Source organism: Drosophila novamexicana, unplaced genomic scaffold (genome assembly GCF_003285875.2).
Source record: "Drosophila novamexicana strain 15010-1031.04,08,12 unplaced genomic scaffold, DnovRS2.1 tig00000462-arrow-pilon, whole genome shotgun sequence".
NCBI classification, from domain to species: Eukaryota; Metazoa; Arthropoda; class Insecta; order Diptera; family Drosophilidae; genus Drosophila; species Drosophila novamexicana.
The window spans coordinates 2,977,327-2,996,573 of NW_020824806.1; the positions used below are offsets into that span (position 1 = coordinate 2,977,327).

The window sequence follows — 19,247 nt, forward strand, 5'->3', positions numbered from 1 at the left end:
TTGTTTGTTGTTTGCATTGGGATTGGGTTCCACAGCACGTGCTCGCCGCATTCGGCGGCTCTCTTCGTTCGGCCGCTCACGCTCTCTCTCTCTCTCTGTCACACTCTCACGTGCGCTCTCTCTCACACGGCTGACCAAACAATACGGTCGCCAGTCTACGCTGAACCCTCGTTCTGGGCGAGCGGTCTCGGGTTCGGATTCGCGTTTGTTTATGTCGTAAGAGCGTTCCACTCACATTCACAATCACATTCACACCCGCATTCACAAATACATTCATAAAGAGACGCACTCATTTGCCTGCCAAGATGAGCAAATTTTTGGACTTGGGCCTTGGCATTTCAATAATCAATTGGTACTACTCGCTATCATATTTTCTAATGTGGTGCGTGGCACTACGGCTTACAACAGACGATGGTAAGATATCGTGTATCGAATAATCCAAGTGAAATAATACTATAAATGACAGCTGTTTTGGGTTGCGTATTTTCATAGACAATGAGCCATTTGTTTGGCTAACCGTTTACATGGGCAACGTGTTTCTCAATGTGTTTCTCTTCGTTGGCCTCCGAAAGAGAGATCGCTTGGCGGTCATAATATGGTTCTCTTTAACACTGCTCTGGTTCCTGCCCAAACTGTATGACCACAAAAGGGGTTGTCGTCTGGACGCGCGCGGTTCAACGTACCGAATCGTCAACATCGTCATGGAAAGTACGTAGGCTCGCAACAACTTTGAAATACTCTCCTTTTTCATATGCAAATCATATATTCTCATACAGGCTATGTAATCATATCTTTTGCCGTCATGATGCTGGTTTATTCCCATCTGCCCAAGAAGCTGCCCAAAACTGAGCAGCGCTCAAGATATAAGACATATGCGGATACCCCCGATATACAAATGGTGGATCTGAGCTCAAAGGTGGCAGCAATTGCGCCCCTGGCTACGGAGGAAGTGTTTACGGACGAGGAGGCAGAGTGCCTGCCTGGCAGCAGCAAGCAACAGGTGTTTGAGTTCCATCGAGCTGCCGGCGATGATTAGCATATTGTACAAATTTCCTAGCTATATATATATATATATATGTATATATGTACATATATATTTTTGTTTATGTATATATCTATATATATTTCTTAACATTCCCGCACATTTCAAATGCAACTCTAATTGTTGTCACAAATTTCACACTCGTTCCAGAAATGCGTAGCCTTTTATACAACAGACTTAAAACTTTACACTAACATATTACTATTGTGTAGTTAAATTGTTAAGTTTCTTTTATTATATATTTTTAGAAAGAATGAGAGAGGGACAATAATAAAAACAACTGCGACTCGCAGTCGCAACTTATCATTGCAGATTTCGTTTGGCAAAATTAATGCGCTTATCCCACACACACTCAAACACACACACACGCACACATATACACACTCAGGGGAAAGTTGGGCAAACACAAACAAACAGCTAAATGAAGAGGAACTTTGCTAACTTTTGGTAACAGCTTTGCGAGGCAGAAGGGGGAGCGCCGACTTCCCCCGTCTGCTCTCTTGACGCATTGTTGTTGTTTATTGGCCGGTGACTGGGCGCAAGGCGAAGGGATTACGATCAAAGCGTTCGATTGAGTGTGTCAATAAATTCCTGCCAGTCGCTCGAGTGCAGCACATTTGTCCGGGCATCAGCGATAAATAGTTGCCACCCGTTGCCACTTCCCCACCCCGCAAGCTCCGCATGCCGCACAGCATCTCTGGAGCTTTTGGCCAAAAAGTTTCGTGTGAATTTAGTGCGGCTCATTAAGCTGACCGGCCACGTTGCACGTCCTGTTTGGCCCGGGCCAACGTCAGTCATGTGTGTGCTCAGCGAGTGTGTGTGTAGGTGTGTGCGGCAATGGCTTTTTGGCTTCAACTTCATTATGTGGCCATGATGAGCAGGAAATTGTTTGCGCCATTGTCATTCGCAATGTCATTGTCAATGAGAGCGCAAACAGTTCGCCATTTGTCAATCTTTTTATTTTTTTATTTTTTTTTGCCGCGCTTTTTTTTCTGCTCTTCTTCTTTTCTTCTCTTGGTTTGCTATTTATATTTTTGTTAGGCTTTAAATGGGCGCGCTCATTAAGAAAATTAATGCTAGGGTTTCCATTAAAAGTGTCAAAGTGCGCACATTAAAATATCAGCTTAAGCTGGAAAGTGCTTCTTGGCCAACTTTTGTTGCATTTGTTTGGGCCTTGTTCAGACGCTCAACTTTGTTGCCTGCCTCGATTTTTATGAACAAACAAACATTAAAGACGCATAAAATGTTGACGCAGCGTAGCGCAGCGCAGCTTTGTTTGCCGCTGCTCATAAAAGGACTGAGACACACACACACACATACACACACACACACACACACACACACGCATTTATAGTGTATGTTGTCTTGTGGCAACTCATAAAACTAAACCGCAATTCATCAGTAAATTCCTTTTTTGGCCCCATCGACGACTGCTCGATAGCAAATGTTGTTGTCGCTGTTGTTTTTGTTCTACATATGCGTTTGTTCTTCAATTGTTGTAGTTGTTGCTGTTGTTGTTGCTGCTGGCCTGAAAATAATTTAGTGCGCTGCCTGAAAATATGCTACAGTTTTATGCGGCCATAAAATGCCAGAAATTGTTTTTATTATATGTAATTATTATGTTATGCATGTGTGTATATCTGTGCCTGTGTGTGTGTGTGTGTGTGTGTGTGTGTGTGTGTCTGTCTGTGTGTTTATTGCCATTGGCTTATATAAAGTTGAAAATGAACTGCTGATGCGCCCGTCAAACTTCTTAACATGGATACATATAGTTTGCCCCACGCACACGTTTAAATTTGAACTGTCAGTTTTGCTGCTTATCTGTCGCACATTTTTAAGAGCCAAATTATGAAGCTTTCTGCTTAACTTTTAGCCATTCGAAACAATGGCACAAAGTCAACAAACTTTAGCTGCAATTGGCCTTGCAACAGCAGCGAAACCAGCGTGCCACTAAAATGCAGCACGTTTGCTGTGCGGTGGTTGGGGGCTTGGCCAAGCAGGTTCCCATAGTTCGACTTTATGTCACGCACTGCAATGGCAAAGCTTTCTTGTTCTTAATGCGCCCCAGCACGCACAACCACACACACACACACACGCAAACACAAGCTGAGATACTTTTAAACTGCAGCGCATTACGTGCTGCTAGGGTTTTGTCAGCTGCTGCAGCAATTGCAATTGTTGCTGCAAGTGCTGCTGCTGCTGCTGCGATTGCATTACAGCTTTAACTTTCTGGCTCATTAGGATGATGTGCAGTTAGTACAGTTATTAAATACGTAGTTAGAGGGAAAAATAGCAGGGAACAGCCATTGGCAACTCGCATTCATAATGACTCGCTGCGAACTGCAGAGAAATATTTAATTAAAAAGGGTTTTTAATGCGCCACAATTGCTGCATCCTTCACAAGTTTTGCATTAGTTTAGCTGATTTGGCTCATCATCAGTTATTTACGAATTACGAATCTTTATATCTTTATATCTAGCTTTATATTACTACTGTCTGATGCTTATAAGCTTTCACTTATATTCCCTCATCTTGAGAAATGCACATAAAGCGTGAAAAGTGAAAAGCGCATGAGGCGATTGCATTGCTAGAGTTAAGTGAAGCGTCTGCTGATAATAGAGCTGGTAAATTATTGAAATAGATCAGTTATTGTCGATTAATATTTATATATAAAAAATAGCTAACAATATGGAAACTCGCGATTGATGCTAAAGTCGAGGGCAACGTCTGCTGATAATAGAACCGGGAGATTCTTGGAATATATATTTGTGCAGTTGGTTTGCTTGCCTCCTAACGTTTTTCCATTCACAATTCTTACTTAATTGCTAAACCTAAAACAAAAGTTTAAATCAAAAGCACATAAAAAGAACTTGAAATATCAAACGCAATGGAATGTGCTTTTATAGTTCCAGACTCGGGCGACAAAGTAGCACTCGCCTAGCTAAATACTCTATCTGCTGTATGAAGTTCATTTATTGCCCGAATTTTCATTAGCCATTCAAGGAAATAAACTTAAATCAGTGCCACGCGTCGTATGCGTAATGTGAGCAGTTGTTGAGGGACGGGAGTTTGGGAATTTGGTTGCTTAGTTTATAGTATAGCCGGAACAATCGGAACAATCAAAGTTTTATTGTTGTGCAAATATTGAATAAGGAAATGCTCAAGTGGCAGCGCCTCTCAAGAGGGGCGTGACCTCACATAAGCCACAAAGGCAACGCCCGACTTAAAAGACAATCACAAAAGGCCGCACAAAGAATGAAAGCCATCCAAATGGCGAGGGAGGGGTGAAGAGGGTGGTGTGGAGTGGGTGAGGGGTCAGTTTGCTGACTGACCAGCAAATGAATAGACGGCGTAATAATTGCAGACGCCGGGACACATCCAAAATGTCACGTACTGGCTATAAACCGCTGCTAATTTACGATGCCCCTGGACGAGGCCAATAACAAAGCTCGCAGCTCGACGGAAATCAAATGGGGGCTGGCCCCGCCGTCTAAGCAGGCACTTGGCCACTTGGCCACTTGGAAAGTTGATGCCCGATAATGTTGCACGAGCATTTGGAGTTCGAGCTGGTATTGAAGCTGAAGCTGGGTGCTTGGGCCTTGTGGCACGTTACGGCGGCTGCATAGAAATGGCCTTCAAAACGAAACGCAAATATCAAAAATGCCAATAACGCCGCATAGTAGACTTGGCTTAATGCCCATTAAATGAAGGACGCACGGGAAATGGCCAAAAGAAAAAACAATGAAAGAATCCAAAGGCATGGCAACGGACACGCACCAAGCTGGCGCTGGGCGTGGCAGTTGTGTCCAGCCCTGGTCCAAATCGCATTGCATTAGTCATATTAAAAACGGCTCTCATGCAAAGCTGCCTTTTAGCCCGAATAATGTGGCATTGTTGAAAGTTGCAACAAGCGCAGCTGCAGCTGTTGGAGGGAGCAGAAGTTGAAAGGCAGTCTAAAAAGTTTTTTTGCTCTTGGCTTTGCAGCTTCATTCAGGCGGCAACTGTGCATAATTGTTGTTGCCACAAGCCGCACGTTTAGACGAATTTGCAACTTGCGTTTTGCGACTTGAGTGATTTAATTGCCGCACGGCGCGTTGCCAATTTGAAGGCGCAACAAATTATGTGCAACAGTTCTCAGCAGCGTCGAAAGAGTATTCGAATTCGAAAAGCCAGATACTCTTAAATTGTCGTGTAGACTTGTCAGCACACGCTGTATAAGAGTGCGGCATGTGGCATGTGGCAGGCGCAGGCGCTGCTGCAAGTCGCCACAGGAAATCAGCTGCTGCCGCCGCTTTTGCCATTTGCCAGAAACGGCCACATTGAGGCAGTTTGTCAATAGTTATGCTTGGGTATAGGTTAAAGACGCATGTGCCGCAACAGCAACAGGACACGTTTAAAGAGTCGCCCCACAAAAACAAAACACACACACAAGACTGATTTCTTATATTCAAAACTACAATGCAAATGCAGTTAATCAAAAAAGTGTTTAAACTAAATCAAAAAAAAAAATTGCAAAAAAATAAATAAAATCAAAACAAAATCCAAAAATTAATGCCAAACAAAATAAAAATTAAACTCAAAGTTGGAAAATGTGAAAAGTGAAAAGCCCGCATAATTAGGACGAAAAATAGAAAATAAATAAAAAAAAGACAAACACGCACACAGCTGCAGAGATTGTGGCTGAGTTTTGAGGTTCTTGTCGCGCATTGTTGTTGTCGTTGTTGTTGCTATTGTAGTTGTTGTTGTTGTCATTGTTGTCGTTGTCGTCGCTTCGTCGTCTGTGCCATACGGCATAAATATTTATGTTGACGTATTTACCTGCGGCGCTGCAGCGTCGCTAATGAAGCGCACAAAATGAATGTGAAAGGACATAATTATGCTTATGTGTGAGTATAATAAATATAAATATATATAATATATATGCATGTTAACGTAACGCCAAGGTCAGCGACAAGCAGCGCTCCAGATCTCTCTGAAAGCCATAAATCCTTGGGGAGACAGCATTCAGCTAAGAAAATTGAGAGCTGAACGCTGCACCTCCTAAATCGGCTGGAGACAAAAAGCAAATGCTTGTATACCCTTCCCGAGGGAATTATAATTGAGGCACCAAATGTGACAGCTCCGAACTCATAATATACATATATATATATTCTGTATCAACTGCCGAGTCAACATAGCTATGTCTGCCTGTCCACCTGCTTTTCTCCATGCAAGCAGCCTTTTCCTAAAATAATTCTTCTGTTTCAGGTGGTATACATGCCGAAATTGGATATATCGCTTTCTATATCATATAGCTGTTGTAGGAATACGTGCTCGCTAATTAACACTTTTTTTATTGTCAAGATATCTAAACCAAAGTTAGGCATGTTCTTTAACATCGAGCTAATATATCATGTAGCTCTATAGAAAATCTATCAAAAATGTGTTTGTGTTCGGCGATATGTTCCGTTTTGCAACATATCTAGCCAAAACTAAGCTATAAAGAGCTTCACTTTTCTCCCAATATAACTGCAACATCATATCAAATCGAACTAATAACAGTACTATTATATTATTATATAGCTCCTTTACACTTGGTCGGAAATAAAGCGCTTGTATGAAAGCACTTCAATATCAATTTGATATTTATTTATTGATTTCTATTTCTTTTTCGGCGCACGAAATTTCGATTTCTGTTCCTGCCAGCTCGGCAGTGCATTATTGTTTTGTCTGCACAATTGCAGTTGTTGCTGTTGTTGAGCTAATGGAAAATTGCCAGGCCTCAGGTCTTTGGCTGGTTACAAGTTTTATGGCTGTGTCCGCCTCAGTTGATTAGTTCAATTACCAACTCTCGCTCTTTCTCGCTCTCGCTCTGCACCGGAATACTATAAAGTGGAGTTGCAGGCGTTGTCCAATTAGTTGACAGGCCTGGCAAACTTTATGGCCGTGTGGCAAAGTTGGAAATGCGCTTGAGTGCAGTTTGTTGTCAGACTTATGCCATTGTCAGCAGCAGCAAAGTTTTGCCACAATATCAGACGATTTCAATTTCAGATCAATTTGTGGGCCATGTCTACCGCAGAAGTAAGACAGATTGAGCGAAAGAGAGGGAGCGGAAAAGCAAGGAAATGACCATTCAGAAGCCATTTGGCCACATAAAAGATGCATTTAAACAATTTGCAACATATTTGCCATTTGTCCAGTGAATCTGTGCATTTGAGCGTTGAGTGGCCATTGTCGAGCATTTAACAACCTAAATATAATATACATATTTAATTAGAACATTTTGCTTAATAAAAAGCCACTTCTAATTGGCACATTGTGCAGGACAACACTCGCTCAGCGCTGAGAGCGCTGCCAGGATTCAAAGTTGGCTGGCGCAATGGACAAAGCAAATAGAATTAAATTTGTGTGCAACGCACACGCACACACACACACACACACTCACATATTTTCAAATTTCCACACGACTAACAGAACGATAGAGAAAACCGAGGGTAGGGCGAGGGAGGGAGTTGCACGGCACAAAGGCTAGCAAAAGATTATGCTGACACAACGACAACTAGGTGCGCGGGCGGGAAATGGGGGGGCGAGGGGGAGCGAATGGGTGTGGCTGCTGCGGGATCTGGCAGCATAAAAGGCGCTGCCAGTTTCAGGCATTCAACACAAAACTTTTTGTATATTTATTAGACTATGAATTAATTCAAGTGTGAGCGAGTGTGCGTGTGTGTCTGTCTCTCTGTCTGTCTGACTGTCTCTCTGTGTGTGTGTGTGTTGCCCGCGTGAAAGGATTCCGAATGCTTCACTGAGCCTGTTAAGCAAACGCGCGATTTTCGGACTATGCCCCTCAGCGAGCTGACTGCAAACGTCAGCAAAAATGTTTCCCATATATTTTTTTTACTTTTTTAAATATTTTTTGTGTATTTTTGTTGTTTGTTCTTTACATGTTGCGGCTGACAAGCGCCTCCGCACGCTGCGCCTGAGCTCTGCCCTTGTACCTATGCTGTACACAGCGCAGCCTTGCCATAAAGCAACAACAACAACAACAACAACGACGACAACTAAGGCAAAAAACATTAGCAAAGCACTCGCAGTTCATAATTAAAAGCGATTCGCACAAGGCAAAAGCAAAAGTAGCAGCCAAATAAGAGATGAGAATGGAAAACGGCTATAAAAAAATAATATAAAATAAAATAAAAGTTAGCTCTGCGCATCTGACAAACATTTAGTTGTATTTATTAATAGCCAGACGGGGACGGGCATGGTCCGGACCAAGGCGTTGCATATGTGAATTGAGGGCGTGGCTTTGGGTAGGTGGGTCCGGAGGCGATTACCTTGACTATGAAAATATTTCTCACACATGAGCTGCTTGGGCGCATCGCCCTGCTATAGCTGCTATTTCTACTGCTGCTGCTGCTGCTGCTTGCTGGCCTCCATTTCCCTTGTCGTTTAGCGGCATTAACATTTTAGACCGTCTATGCAAACCCAAAAGACACATACATATACATCACGCAGAGCTCCCAAACCATTTGATAGCCGGGACGAGGGCTGCCACATAAATTGCAGCATTTATGCATTGGTATTTTAGTAAAATTAAGGACAAAAAAGCTTCAAGTGCTTAAATTCTTAATTTCGAAAGTCGCATTTATGCTAATGTATTATTGTCTATCGCAGCATGGCTTCAATCTATGACTAGACTCTGCTTAAAGCTATAATAACTTTCTTTATTTACCCTTATAATAATTAGTCTAGGCTATGCCAATAACACATCCAAATTAGCCTGGAATTCCAGCCGAACACTTCTTTGTGGATCAATTCGACTTCTCTTCCGTCGAGAATTAAACTATTTTAAATTCAAAACAAAAATTCAACATTTAATTAAAGTATGAAAATGATTGCATTTATGCAAAGGTCTGAAGACCTGGCTTAATTGTTCAAGGCATACATTTACAAAGATTGCATGACACACTACCATGTTTCGGCTCGTTGTGCTCCGATCGACGATTTGAAATAAATTAAAGCGCGGATAGTGCAAAATGGTTATTAAAAATAAAGCGATAAGGTAGCTAAGTATCAGCTGGGGTCAGCCCCGAAGATAAGACAGATGGAAAGCAAAACAGTCTGTGGCGCAGATGAATGTCAAACTCTGAGCTGCAATAGCTTACATTTACACTTTTATAGTCACCTTTTACGGTTGGGGATGTGTGTTGATCCCTATTTTTAATCAATTGATGCTCAGCACATTTTCCACAAAATTAATGAGAATATTCTTTTTAAAATTCGACATTTAATTAAAAGAAGGAGATTAATAAGCAGCCCTCGCAGTGAGCCAGCAGCAGTTTGCTTAGTCTGTGTGTATCTTTTGCTGCCTGCAACCGCACACATTTGTAAATGTGTGTGTTACACACACAAACACACACAGACACTGATGAGAGCAAGTGTTTGTTTAGTGTTTGTTAGATTGTTGCTTGGGCGGCTGCTCGCAGTGCACCTTGACACAGACAAAGGTCACCTAATGTGTTGCATTCTCATGCACACAAAAGGGCAAGTGGTGCTGCCACACACACAGACACACACCTACATATACACACAGAGAGAGAGAAGCACTCTATGTTTATTAAATGATTATACTTATGCAAAGGTCTGCACACCTGGTTTATTGTTCTAGGCGTACATAGACAACGGTTACATGACACACTCCTATGATTCTGTTGAGGTATGTCAGCTCCGTGCAAGCCTCTTGGCGCTCAAAACGAGACGGGCATCTCTTCCCAAACCTCTTGGGCCCCAGTCGCATGCCAGTAGCAGGCATCAGCAATTGCAGCAAAGGCAGAACTTGATCTGCTCCGATAAACATTTTGAAATAAATTAAAACACGGATGCGAAAAGGGTATTAATAAATAGAGTCTGCAACGCGACAGCTGTCAGCTGTGGTCAGTTCAGGAGATCAATAGAGGCTGAGATAAGGGAGCTATTAGCTGGAGTCAGTCCAGAAACTACTGTTGAAAATTGCATCAAGATCGGTAAGAAAACACAAAAGAACGAATAAAGAACCAAGTGTTGAAGTCAACGTTTCCGCCCATATTACTCTTGCGGTGAGAGTCTTGATCATCACTCTGTGTATATTAAATGATTACACTTATGCTAAGGTCTGCCCACCTGGCTTTATTGTTATGTTCATACTAGATAAAGATCGCCATGTTTTAGCTGCGGAATAGTGGCGTTCTTAGCTCCGAGCGAGACTCCGGCTCATAGTACACACGACGTCCATTGCGATCCACCGACGGACGCAGTCGACCGCCAGTAGCAGGCATCAGCAATTGCAGCAGACAAAGCAGCAGCAGCAGCAGAACTTGTTGTGTTCCGATCAACATTTTAAAATGAATTAAAGCACGGATTGTGCGAAATGACTATTAATAAATAGAGGCTGCAATAAGGGAGCTATCAGCTGGGGTCAGTCCAGGAGATAGACAGATGGAAACCGGCGCAGTCTGTGGCGCAGTTAAATATGTTGATATACTGCACTACAAACTCTAAGCTGTAATAGCTTATAATTTACACGTATATCGTCAGGTGAGAGAGAGAGAGCAGCAGCTTGGGAGTTATTGGCAAGTCATATTAGCTGTCATTTTTCACATTACTTATTGTGCTGCTGTACTGCACTACAAACTTACAACTTATTACATTCGCTTTCAGTGCAATTGATTATGTATAGATAATTGCAACTTAACTACTGATTTGCTCAGACAATAGTGCTGTTACACTATATTACAAGCTTAGAGTACAACAGATTTTCTTTGTTATATTCTATCTCAGTCAATTAAAACAATTGCATTGAAGAGCGCTGCAGTTTGAGAGACCAGCTAAAGTTTTCAAATCAGCTACCTTTTCGCTTTAAAAGAGAAGCTGCTACACTGCACTACAAACTTTTAGAGCACTTGCTGTGATTCAATTAAAAAATCGATTTACAGCTATTGTGCAATTCCTCTTTATGGCTAAATCATATTAGGCACACTTTAAATTAATTTGTCCATTTTATTTTTAGCTACTTTTGGCCACGTTATGATCTATGCTGGTAACAGAGACTGTTGGCCAAATCAAATAAATATTTTTATTTTCTATCTGTTGCCGGTTGGTTGTTGTTGTTTTTGATTTTTTTCCCCCGTAGTTTTTGCTTTTGCCATTCAACTGAAATTCTGTCTCACTCCCGCCATTTCAGTTTACGTGTTAAGTGCTTGGCAAGCACGATTAAGGCGCTTTATCACCCGCAACAACGGCAGCAACACGAACGACAGCAGCGGCAACTGAAACAAAATCAACAGCAACAGCTGCGACGCCAGCAACATCAGCAGCAGCAGCAACAAAGGCGCTTACAGCGAGCCTTGTCGCAGCAACAAAATCAACAACAGAAGCAGCAGCAGCAGAAGCAGCAAGAGCAACTGTTTTAAGCACTAGCACATACATTGAAACGCCCACCGGCAAAAGTAGGCGTTAAGTAACAAGCAGCAACAACAAAAATAACAACAATACCAACAACAGCAACCCGTGTACATTATGCTTAGCACAATGACAACGCCAGCCACAATGCTCGAGTTTGGGACAATTGGTGATGTTCCAAGCATTTTGGAAATAGAACTGCCAGCAATATTGTTCAATGAGAGCCTCTTCATTGAACTGAATGGCAGCCTGACCCAGCTGGATGGCAGCAACATTAGCCAAAACAACTGGAACATCATCAACAGCAGCAATATCAGCAGCAGCAGCAGCAGCAACATCACCAGCAACAGCAGCAACATCACCATCAGCAGCAGCAGCAACAACAACAGCAGCAGCAGCGTCAGCAACAGCAGCAATGCAGGCGGCAACATAACCCAACTGGAGGAGGCGCAACGTGCCGCCAATGAGCGTGCCGCAGCCGAGTTTTGGCTGCTGGTCAAAATGATTGCCATGACCGTTGTGTTGGGCCTAATGATACTCGTCACCATTATAGGCAAGTAACTGAAAACTCTATCAAAATACCATTTAAGTCTTAAAGCAGCTGCTGTCATTTGGGTGGTCGGGCATGCTGCCAGATTTGGCTGGCCATTAAATTATTCTCGCAATTTATGCCGCCGGGGAATTTGGTGCAAAAGTTTCCATATCGCCGCCGATGTGAACTGTAAATGAAGTGAAATTTATGATGCAGAAGATTTTTATTGCGCTGCTTGAAAATTTTATTGATTTTCGGCTTACGAAGATGATTTGCTGCCTGCTGCCTGCTGCCAGCTGCCAGCAGCTGAAGCTGAACCTGAAGTTGGGACTGGGGCTGGGGGCCTGATTGGGGGCAACTAGGCAGCGAGCGTGGCAACTTTTGTTTAGAGCGCGTTAAAAAGCTTTGCGTTAAACGTCGCACTTAGGCCAGGCCAGTGTTGCGCGTGAAGCGAAAGAATCGCCTGGGAGTCCTTGCTAGCAAGGACAAACAATGTTACAAAATGTTTGCCGTTCTTTTTATATATGTACATATATATATATTTTATGTACACATTTGTTGTTTTTGTCTTTAAATTTCTTTTTTCTGTTGGCATTGACACGTGAAAAGCTATTAAAAGCGCGCCAAGGCGTCAAATGGAAATTGCGCAGACACACACAAGTGCAAAAGCCAACACATACGCACACGTGTGGCACACGTGGCGTATGCGTAACATCTTGACTGAGGCAAGGGTAACAGCATATGCAAATGCATTTCTGGCACGAGTCAAGCAACGACAAAACGTTTTGATAAACTGCCGACAAGCAGACAGAAGACAACTAGAAAGCCCAGACAGACAATCGGCTGGCAGCTAGGAGAGCTGGGGCAACACACTTTTAGATGCCGCCGTGGCAATTACAATTTGCCAAGCTGCATCATTTGCATCACACAGAGATTGGCAGCACACTGCCAGCAGTTCTTCGCCTCCTTTCTGCATCTGCACGAGGTTGGGGTATTCATGAGCTATCACATGCACGATTGCCCGCAATTAGAGGCGAGGCGACTCTGGACAGCTCTTTGGCAGCAGAGAGTCTTCCGCTGATTGAATTCAGCATAGTCAAACAGTTCGTCCAATGCCAGTGACTACTTTAGATGACATTTTAAGAATGTTGTTCAAACAACTGCAGCTGCAATCAAGGTTTCAAATTAATTGAAATTCTCATGTATGCCCCAAAAGTCAGTTATTTGATCCTAAGAGAAAGTCTCAACGTTTGATTCATTTAAATGAATCTGATGCAATAGGAGCTGCAACTGCATTTAGTTGAGCCCTGCACAAAATTAACAGCTTACAAGCTATCAAATTTCCAACAGTTCTTGGCAAATATAACATGCAGCTTGGATTAAGAAGAATATAATTAAATGAAACCCAAAACGAACACATGTTCCCACATGAAGAGCAATTTGTAGTTGATTTTCGCAGATGCAATCATATGAAATTAATTTTATGATGATGTTATATTATATAATGCTATTCTATATATTTTTTCACATTAATATATGTTTGTTCCATATTTTTTTCTCTCACTTTCATGGGCATCAGGCAATGTATTTGTGATTGCTGCCATTATACTGGAGCGCAACTTGCAAAATGTAGCTAATTATTTGGTCGCATCTCTGGCAGTTGCTGATTTATTTGTTGCCTGTCTCGTCATGCCGCTTGGCGCCGTCTACGAGGTAAGTCGTTGTTGTTATTGTTATTGTTCTTGTTATTGTAGATTCTAGTTGAAGTCGTTGTTGTTGCTCTTGTGCAACTGCTTTGTTGTCGCCAGCCGTTGTTGCAACTGCTACGGCACAAACTTCATTACCCTAATGGAAACTTGGGATGAAAAGCGTGCAAATGAAATTACGAGCAAAGAGTTGACTTTGCCCTGCAGAGAGTGTGTGAGTGAGAAAGACTTTGTCCGTGTGTGTGTGTCTGTGTGTGTGTGTGTGTGTGTGTGTGTGTGTGTGTGAGTGTGTGTGTGCGTGTGTGTGTGCGGGCTTATGCGTAATGAGCCATTGCGCGTTGTTAATTGTAAAATTGCGTCATCTTGGCAAGCAGTGAGGCAATGACATAATTTAATTGCATTTACTCCCGCCGGCAAACACTGAAATTCCATGTCCTTGCACTCGTCTAACCCAAACAACACAGATAAGCAATGGCTGGATTTTGGGACCGGAACTCTGCGACATTTGGACATCGTGCGATGTGCTCTGCTGCACGGCATCCATACTGCACCTGGTGGCCATAGCAGCGGACAGGTGAGTTGTGTACCGAGCGTGGTCCGCATTTCGTTACTCGTTACTCGCTACTTAATCAAGCGTTTGCTGGTTACTCGCATTACGTTTTACTCATAAATCGTTACTTGCTAAATTATCACAATTTTTTACTCGTTACTCGCAACTTATTACTCGTTGCTCATTACTCGCTCCTCGATACTCTCGTCGCGTTATTCGTTTCTCCTTGATCGCTACATATTAATTTAGTTTATTAGGCACTAGCAACTTTATCACACTCTTTACCCGTTATTTGTTACTGATTACTCGTTACTCGCTAAGAGTTGATTGGTACTCGCTACTCATCACCCGCTTAATCACAGTTTTTGCACGTTTCTCGCTTTCGTTAACGGCTAATTTATGGTTCACTTTCCCATCTTGCGGTTGCGCAGATATTGGACCGTTACGAACATTGATTACAACAATTTGCGAACGCCCCGGCGTGTCTTCATTATGATATTCTGCGTGTGGTTTGCCGCTTTGATAGTGTCGCTGGCACCGCAGTTTGGCTGGAAGGATCCGGATTACATGAAGCGCATCGAGGAGCAGAATTGCATGGTCTCGCAGGATGTGGCCTATCAGGTAGCCGTCTGCATTAGTCATGTCGCGGCGTTTTCGCCATTTAATCCTTGTCTACTGCAGATATTTGCCACATGTTGTACGTTTTATGTGCCGTTGCTGGTCATTTTGTTTTTGTACTGGAAAATCTATTTGATTGCAAGGAAGCGCATTCAGCGTCGCACACAAAAGTCCTTCAATGTGACGCTAACTGAAACCGAGGTGAGCTATCCAAAAGGGAAATGGGACAGGAAATGGGTTCTGGTCACAATTAATGTGATAAATTTCTGCTAGTTCCGGCTTGACAAATGTTTAATAATATTACGCATACGCAGCGAGCGTCGTCTAATGAAATTTGGGCTTGTCGGCTTGTAGCCATAATGAGCGTGTCATTAACTGAAATGATAATGGCGAATCCTTTGCTAGCCATTAGGGCAGGCCCAAGTGAGCACTTGAAGCAGCCAAAAAGTTCGCAGCCTAGGATTTATGCCATGTTCCGTTAGTCTGTGTGTGTGGGCGTGGCATTTTGGTGAAAGAACGCTATTTGTACCGTGCAAATGTTGAGCTAAAAGCAAAATGTGCCCTGGGGGAGCAACTAGAAATGCTTAGACATCTTCTAAATCAAACACGTAAATAGCTCAATGGGAAAATGGAATGGGCAAATGTTATAAAAGTGAGGGGGCGCATTAATTTTCAACTGTTATCAGGAAAATATAATTAAATTTTCCAGTGCGATTCCACGGCGCGTGACGTGCACAAGGAGCGCGGCAAACGGCGCGTGGCAAAGCGTGAACAGGAACGCGCACTGCAAGACACGGAAAATGGCATCGGGCAGCTGCAGCGATGCCCACGTAAACGCATGAAGATTTGCTTTGGACGCAACTCGAATACGGCCAACATTAGGGCTGGCTCCGAGGGAGCAGTGGCCCGCTCGATGGCCGCAATCGCCGTGGACTTTGCCAGTTTGGCGATAACGCGCGAGGAGACGGAGTTCAGCACCAGCAACTACGACAACAAGAGCCACGCGGGCACCGAGCTTACGACCATATCCAGCGATGCGGATGACGTAAGTAGCTGCAGTGCTGGAACTGGGCAGCTGGACGACTGGTCAGCAGCTCAACTATTCACAATATGACGCTAATTGTTTTCATTTGTTTTGTGTGTGCACCTTTTCGTTGCATCTCTTTGTCTTCCAATCCTTTGCTCGCTCTCTTTCTTTCCAGTATCGCACGAGCAATGCTAACGAAATCATAACACTATCCCAGCAGGTGTCCAGCACCACACAGCAGCATCTAATAGCTTCCCATTTGAATGCCATTACGCCGCTGGCGCAGTCCATCGCCATGGGTGGTATTGCAGCCAGCAAGCAGACGGCAGCAGCAGCAGCAGCAGCGGCAGCAGCAGGAGGCGGCAACAGTCCCATTGGAGCTGGTGTTGGTAAGGGTGTGCTGGCCAGCATTGCGAATCCACACCAGAAGCTGGCCAAGCGACGCCAGCTGTTGGAGGCGAAACGGGAACGGAAGGCAGCGCAAACATTGGCCATCATCACCGGCGCCTTTGTCATCTGTTGGCTGCCCTTCTTTGTTATGGCGCTCACAATGAGCCTGTGCAAGGACTGCGAAATTCATCCAGCAGTTGCATCCCTCATCCTCTGGCTGGGCTACTTCAACTCCACGCTCAATCCGGTACGTAAATGGGTTGAAATCGAAAAGACCAACAGATTTGTCCAACTGTCCATGGCAATACGTCATTGATAACAGGGGCACAGTTCTTTGTCTGAGTGTAACAAATGAGTCTAGTTTGAATAATTCTCATTAAATGATTGATCTGCTATGGATGCAAATGCAACCATGAAGCTAGCTAAAACTTATCATTATTTCTGGCAATTGATTGGCTCTTTTAAATCAGTAATCCAGACGAAACGAAAAAGGGAAGCTTCTTTGACGAATAGCATATTTTCTGTAAGCTAACCTAATTGAAAGATTGATTACCTGAAAGTGTCAATCGAATATCGCGTAAAAACTATTTTATATTTGCGGACATTATTCATCTACATAAGCTTTGAATTCAAAGACTGTTAATGGTGCATTTATCAGATCATATCATATAAAGCCTGCTATTGACATTGATCATAGAACCAAAACTGAAAATATATATTGTAGTTAGCCCTGATCGTAAGATCGGCAATCATAAATCATACAGAAACTGCTAACTAATGAATTCCAATTAGATGATTGAGTTAGTTTAGGTCATCCAACTGGATTTCCACATACTTTAGCTACGACTGTGCAGAGCTTAAATTTCTATTTACAATCTCTTCTCTTCCCGGAATCTTATCATTACCAACAATAGGTCATCTATACGATCTTCAATCCAGAGTTCCGACGCGCCTTTAAGCGCATTCTATTCGGCCGAAAGAATGCGGCACGGGCGCGCAGTGCGAAAATTTGATTTCAACTGAAAACCAACGAGGACCAGTATCTGTAAGCTCCTAACAAAAGGTGAAAGCGAAAGTTACTAAACTATGGCACATGCATTAAGGCCCCAAGTAAATATAGACTCAACAGATTTCAACTCAGACACCAAACGATAAAGTGGTATGTAAATACAAACGATAAAAGAAATGTATATGGAAATGGTAATATGGAATATGGAATTGACATTGGGATTGCATTAGATTATAGATTAGTTAGGCATATTTGTAGTTGTAGTTGTAGCGCGTTTGACGATGTTTTAGCAGCGACAATCCTAAGTACATGTACTCTATAAGTAATTCCTAACCTACCTTAACGAGTAACACACACGTGCCCCAAAACAGTAACCGCAAAACCAAGAAACCAACAAGCAAATAAATAAAAAAAAAACAATTTTTATATGTTATATAGAAGTGTTAGCTGTAAGAACTCTCACACACAAATACACACACAGAATTGATTGTATTCGTATGCGTATTGTAGTTGATATATATAAATATGTATATGTATGTGTAATTTATAATGTTTTTAAAGTCTTCCCTGTGTCTTAAAGAATTGTATGAAACTTACAATATATAGATATATAAGCTTAGCAAGTTTGGAAGATTGGCAATATTTCTTTAGTATGCGTGTGTGTAGAGCAGAGTCTACGACAACCTGCCCATATCTTCCGTTAATGAAAAGGCTGGGTCCAAAACTTTGTACGCTTTCAACTTCTGTGTTAGTTCCATGTGTTGCGCGACTTTAGCATAAGCCCAGAATAACTTTTGTTCGCGCTCAATTAATAAGCTTACAAAATGAAAACAAAAAGAAAACATATATAATCGGCTTGCCGTAGATTAAATACTTTTGCAGACAGGTTTAAAAAAAAATATCAACATTTCAATGATTTTTTCTGGAGGAGTTATACGAGATAGTAGTCCGCTGTTGCTCAGGTTTTGGGCGCATAATAAAAACTCAGAATTGCATTGCTTGAGCTGTTTTCCTATAGCAGCTATATGATATAGTGCTCCGATCCACTCAACTACAAAGGATCTAGGATGAGTTTGTTGTGTATAATTGATATATAGATTTTAATTTTATAAAAATTTAATTGAGAGACAAACAGCAATTTTAATACTACATAGACTGAGCACTTTTTCCTTATCAAAGCTATACAAACTAAATGCGGGAACGAAGCTTCAATATGTTAAACAAAGTCGCAAGCAAATATAAGACCTTCTGCAAGGGTATAGTCAAGGCAACATTTTAATTAGGCACGTCGCAACATAATTTGTAACGAATTTACACACACATAAACACACAATTTTAATATCTGAGTGTGCAAATACCTGGGCATAAAATTTGAAAAACAAGAAGACGCAAAATTTATAATATATTGTCTGCTATAATTGCATAATCAAACAATGTGAGAATATTTGTTATTCGACTAACTAGCATATGCGTTCATGCACCCATTTATGCACATGATGATGAGCTTGTGTGAGTAGCACTCACACTTTGTTGAGCTGGCAATAACTGAAAGTCAAACTTTTGTTAAATATTCCTCGAACTACTACGTAAGCAAACTGGCAACTGTAGTGGCATGTAACCAAAAATACAAAAACCCAAAAAAACCGCAAAGTGCTGAAACGGACAACATTTACACACACACACCTTTCTACATATATGTGTATATATATAGTATGTATTTGAATTTTTGTTCATATTGCAAATGAACTTGCAGCTTGGTAACTAACTGTGCAACAACAATGATATTAGCAGTTGGCTGCAGCTGTGGCAGTTGCAGCAACTAATACGAATACGCTTCGATGTGCATATTAAATGAATGTATACATATTAAATCATATGCTATATATATACTCGTACTACTCATATGTTTAGCTAGTAAGTACTAGTAGGTAAGCTTCGCAAATGTATGTGTTTATGTGTG

The 19,247-nt window shown here is 42.2% G+C and overlaps 2 protein-coding genes across 2 annotated transcripts; both read left to right on the forward strand.

Moving 5' to 3' along the window:
* The first annotated feature begins 72 nt into the window (after positions 1-72).
* Positions 73-1,302, forward strand: LOC115760899. Its single transcript, XM_030702465.1, has 3 exons — positions 73-414; positions 493-708; positions 777-1,302. Exons 1-3 carry the CDS (start codon positions 306-308, stop codon positions 1,034-1,036), a joined length of 585 nt encoding a protein of 194 aa, XP_030558325.1. The 5' UTR covers positions 73-305; the 3' UTR covers positions 1,037-1,302.
* Positions 1,303-11,080: 9,778 nt separating this feature from the next.
* LOC115760706 (5-hydroxytryptamine receptor 2B) lies at positions 11,081-17,814 on the forward strand. The gene is made up of 10 exons (XM_030702174.1): positions 11,081-11,093; positions 11,607-11,752; positions 11,864-12,008; positions 13,567-13,700; positions 14,158-14,267; positions 14,675-14,864; positions 14,925-15,062; positions 15,571-15,906; positions 16,064-16,525; positions 17,193-17,814. Exons 1-10 carry the CDS (start codon positions 11,081-11,083, stop codon positions 17,289-17,291), a joined length of 1,773 nt encoding a protein of 590 aa, XP_030558034.1. The 3' UTR covers positions 17,292-17,814.
* The last annotated feature ends 1,433 nt before the right edge of the window (positions 17,815-19,247 follow it).

What these genes read in the sequence shown, in the direction of transcription:
- LOC115760899 (XM_030702465.1), top strand. Translation starts at nt 306, where the DNA reads ATGAGCAAATTTTTGGACTTGGGCCTTGGCATTTCAATAATCAATTGG. An exon ending in ACGGCTTACAACAGACGATG is followed by an intron (nt 415 to 492) that starts GTAAGATATCGT and finishes GTATTTTCATAG; the next exon opens with ACAATGAGCCATTTGTTTGG. An exon ending in CGTCAACATCGTCATGGAAA is followed by an intron (nt 709 to 776) that starts GTACGTAGGCTC and finishes ATTCTCATACAG; the next exon opens with GCTATGTAATCATATCTTTT.
- LOC115760706 (XM_030702174.1), top strand. An exon ending in GATACTCGTCACCATTATAG is followed by an intron (nt 12,009 to 13,566) that starts GCAAGTAACTGA and finishes CATGGGCATCAG; the next exon opens with GCAATGTATTTGTGATTGCT. An exon ending in CGCTTGGCGCCGTCTACGAG is followed by an intron (nt 13,701 to 14,157) that starts GTAAGTCGTTGT and finishes CAAACAACACAG; the next exon opens with ATAAGCAATGGCTGGATTTT.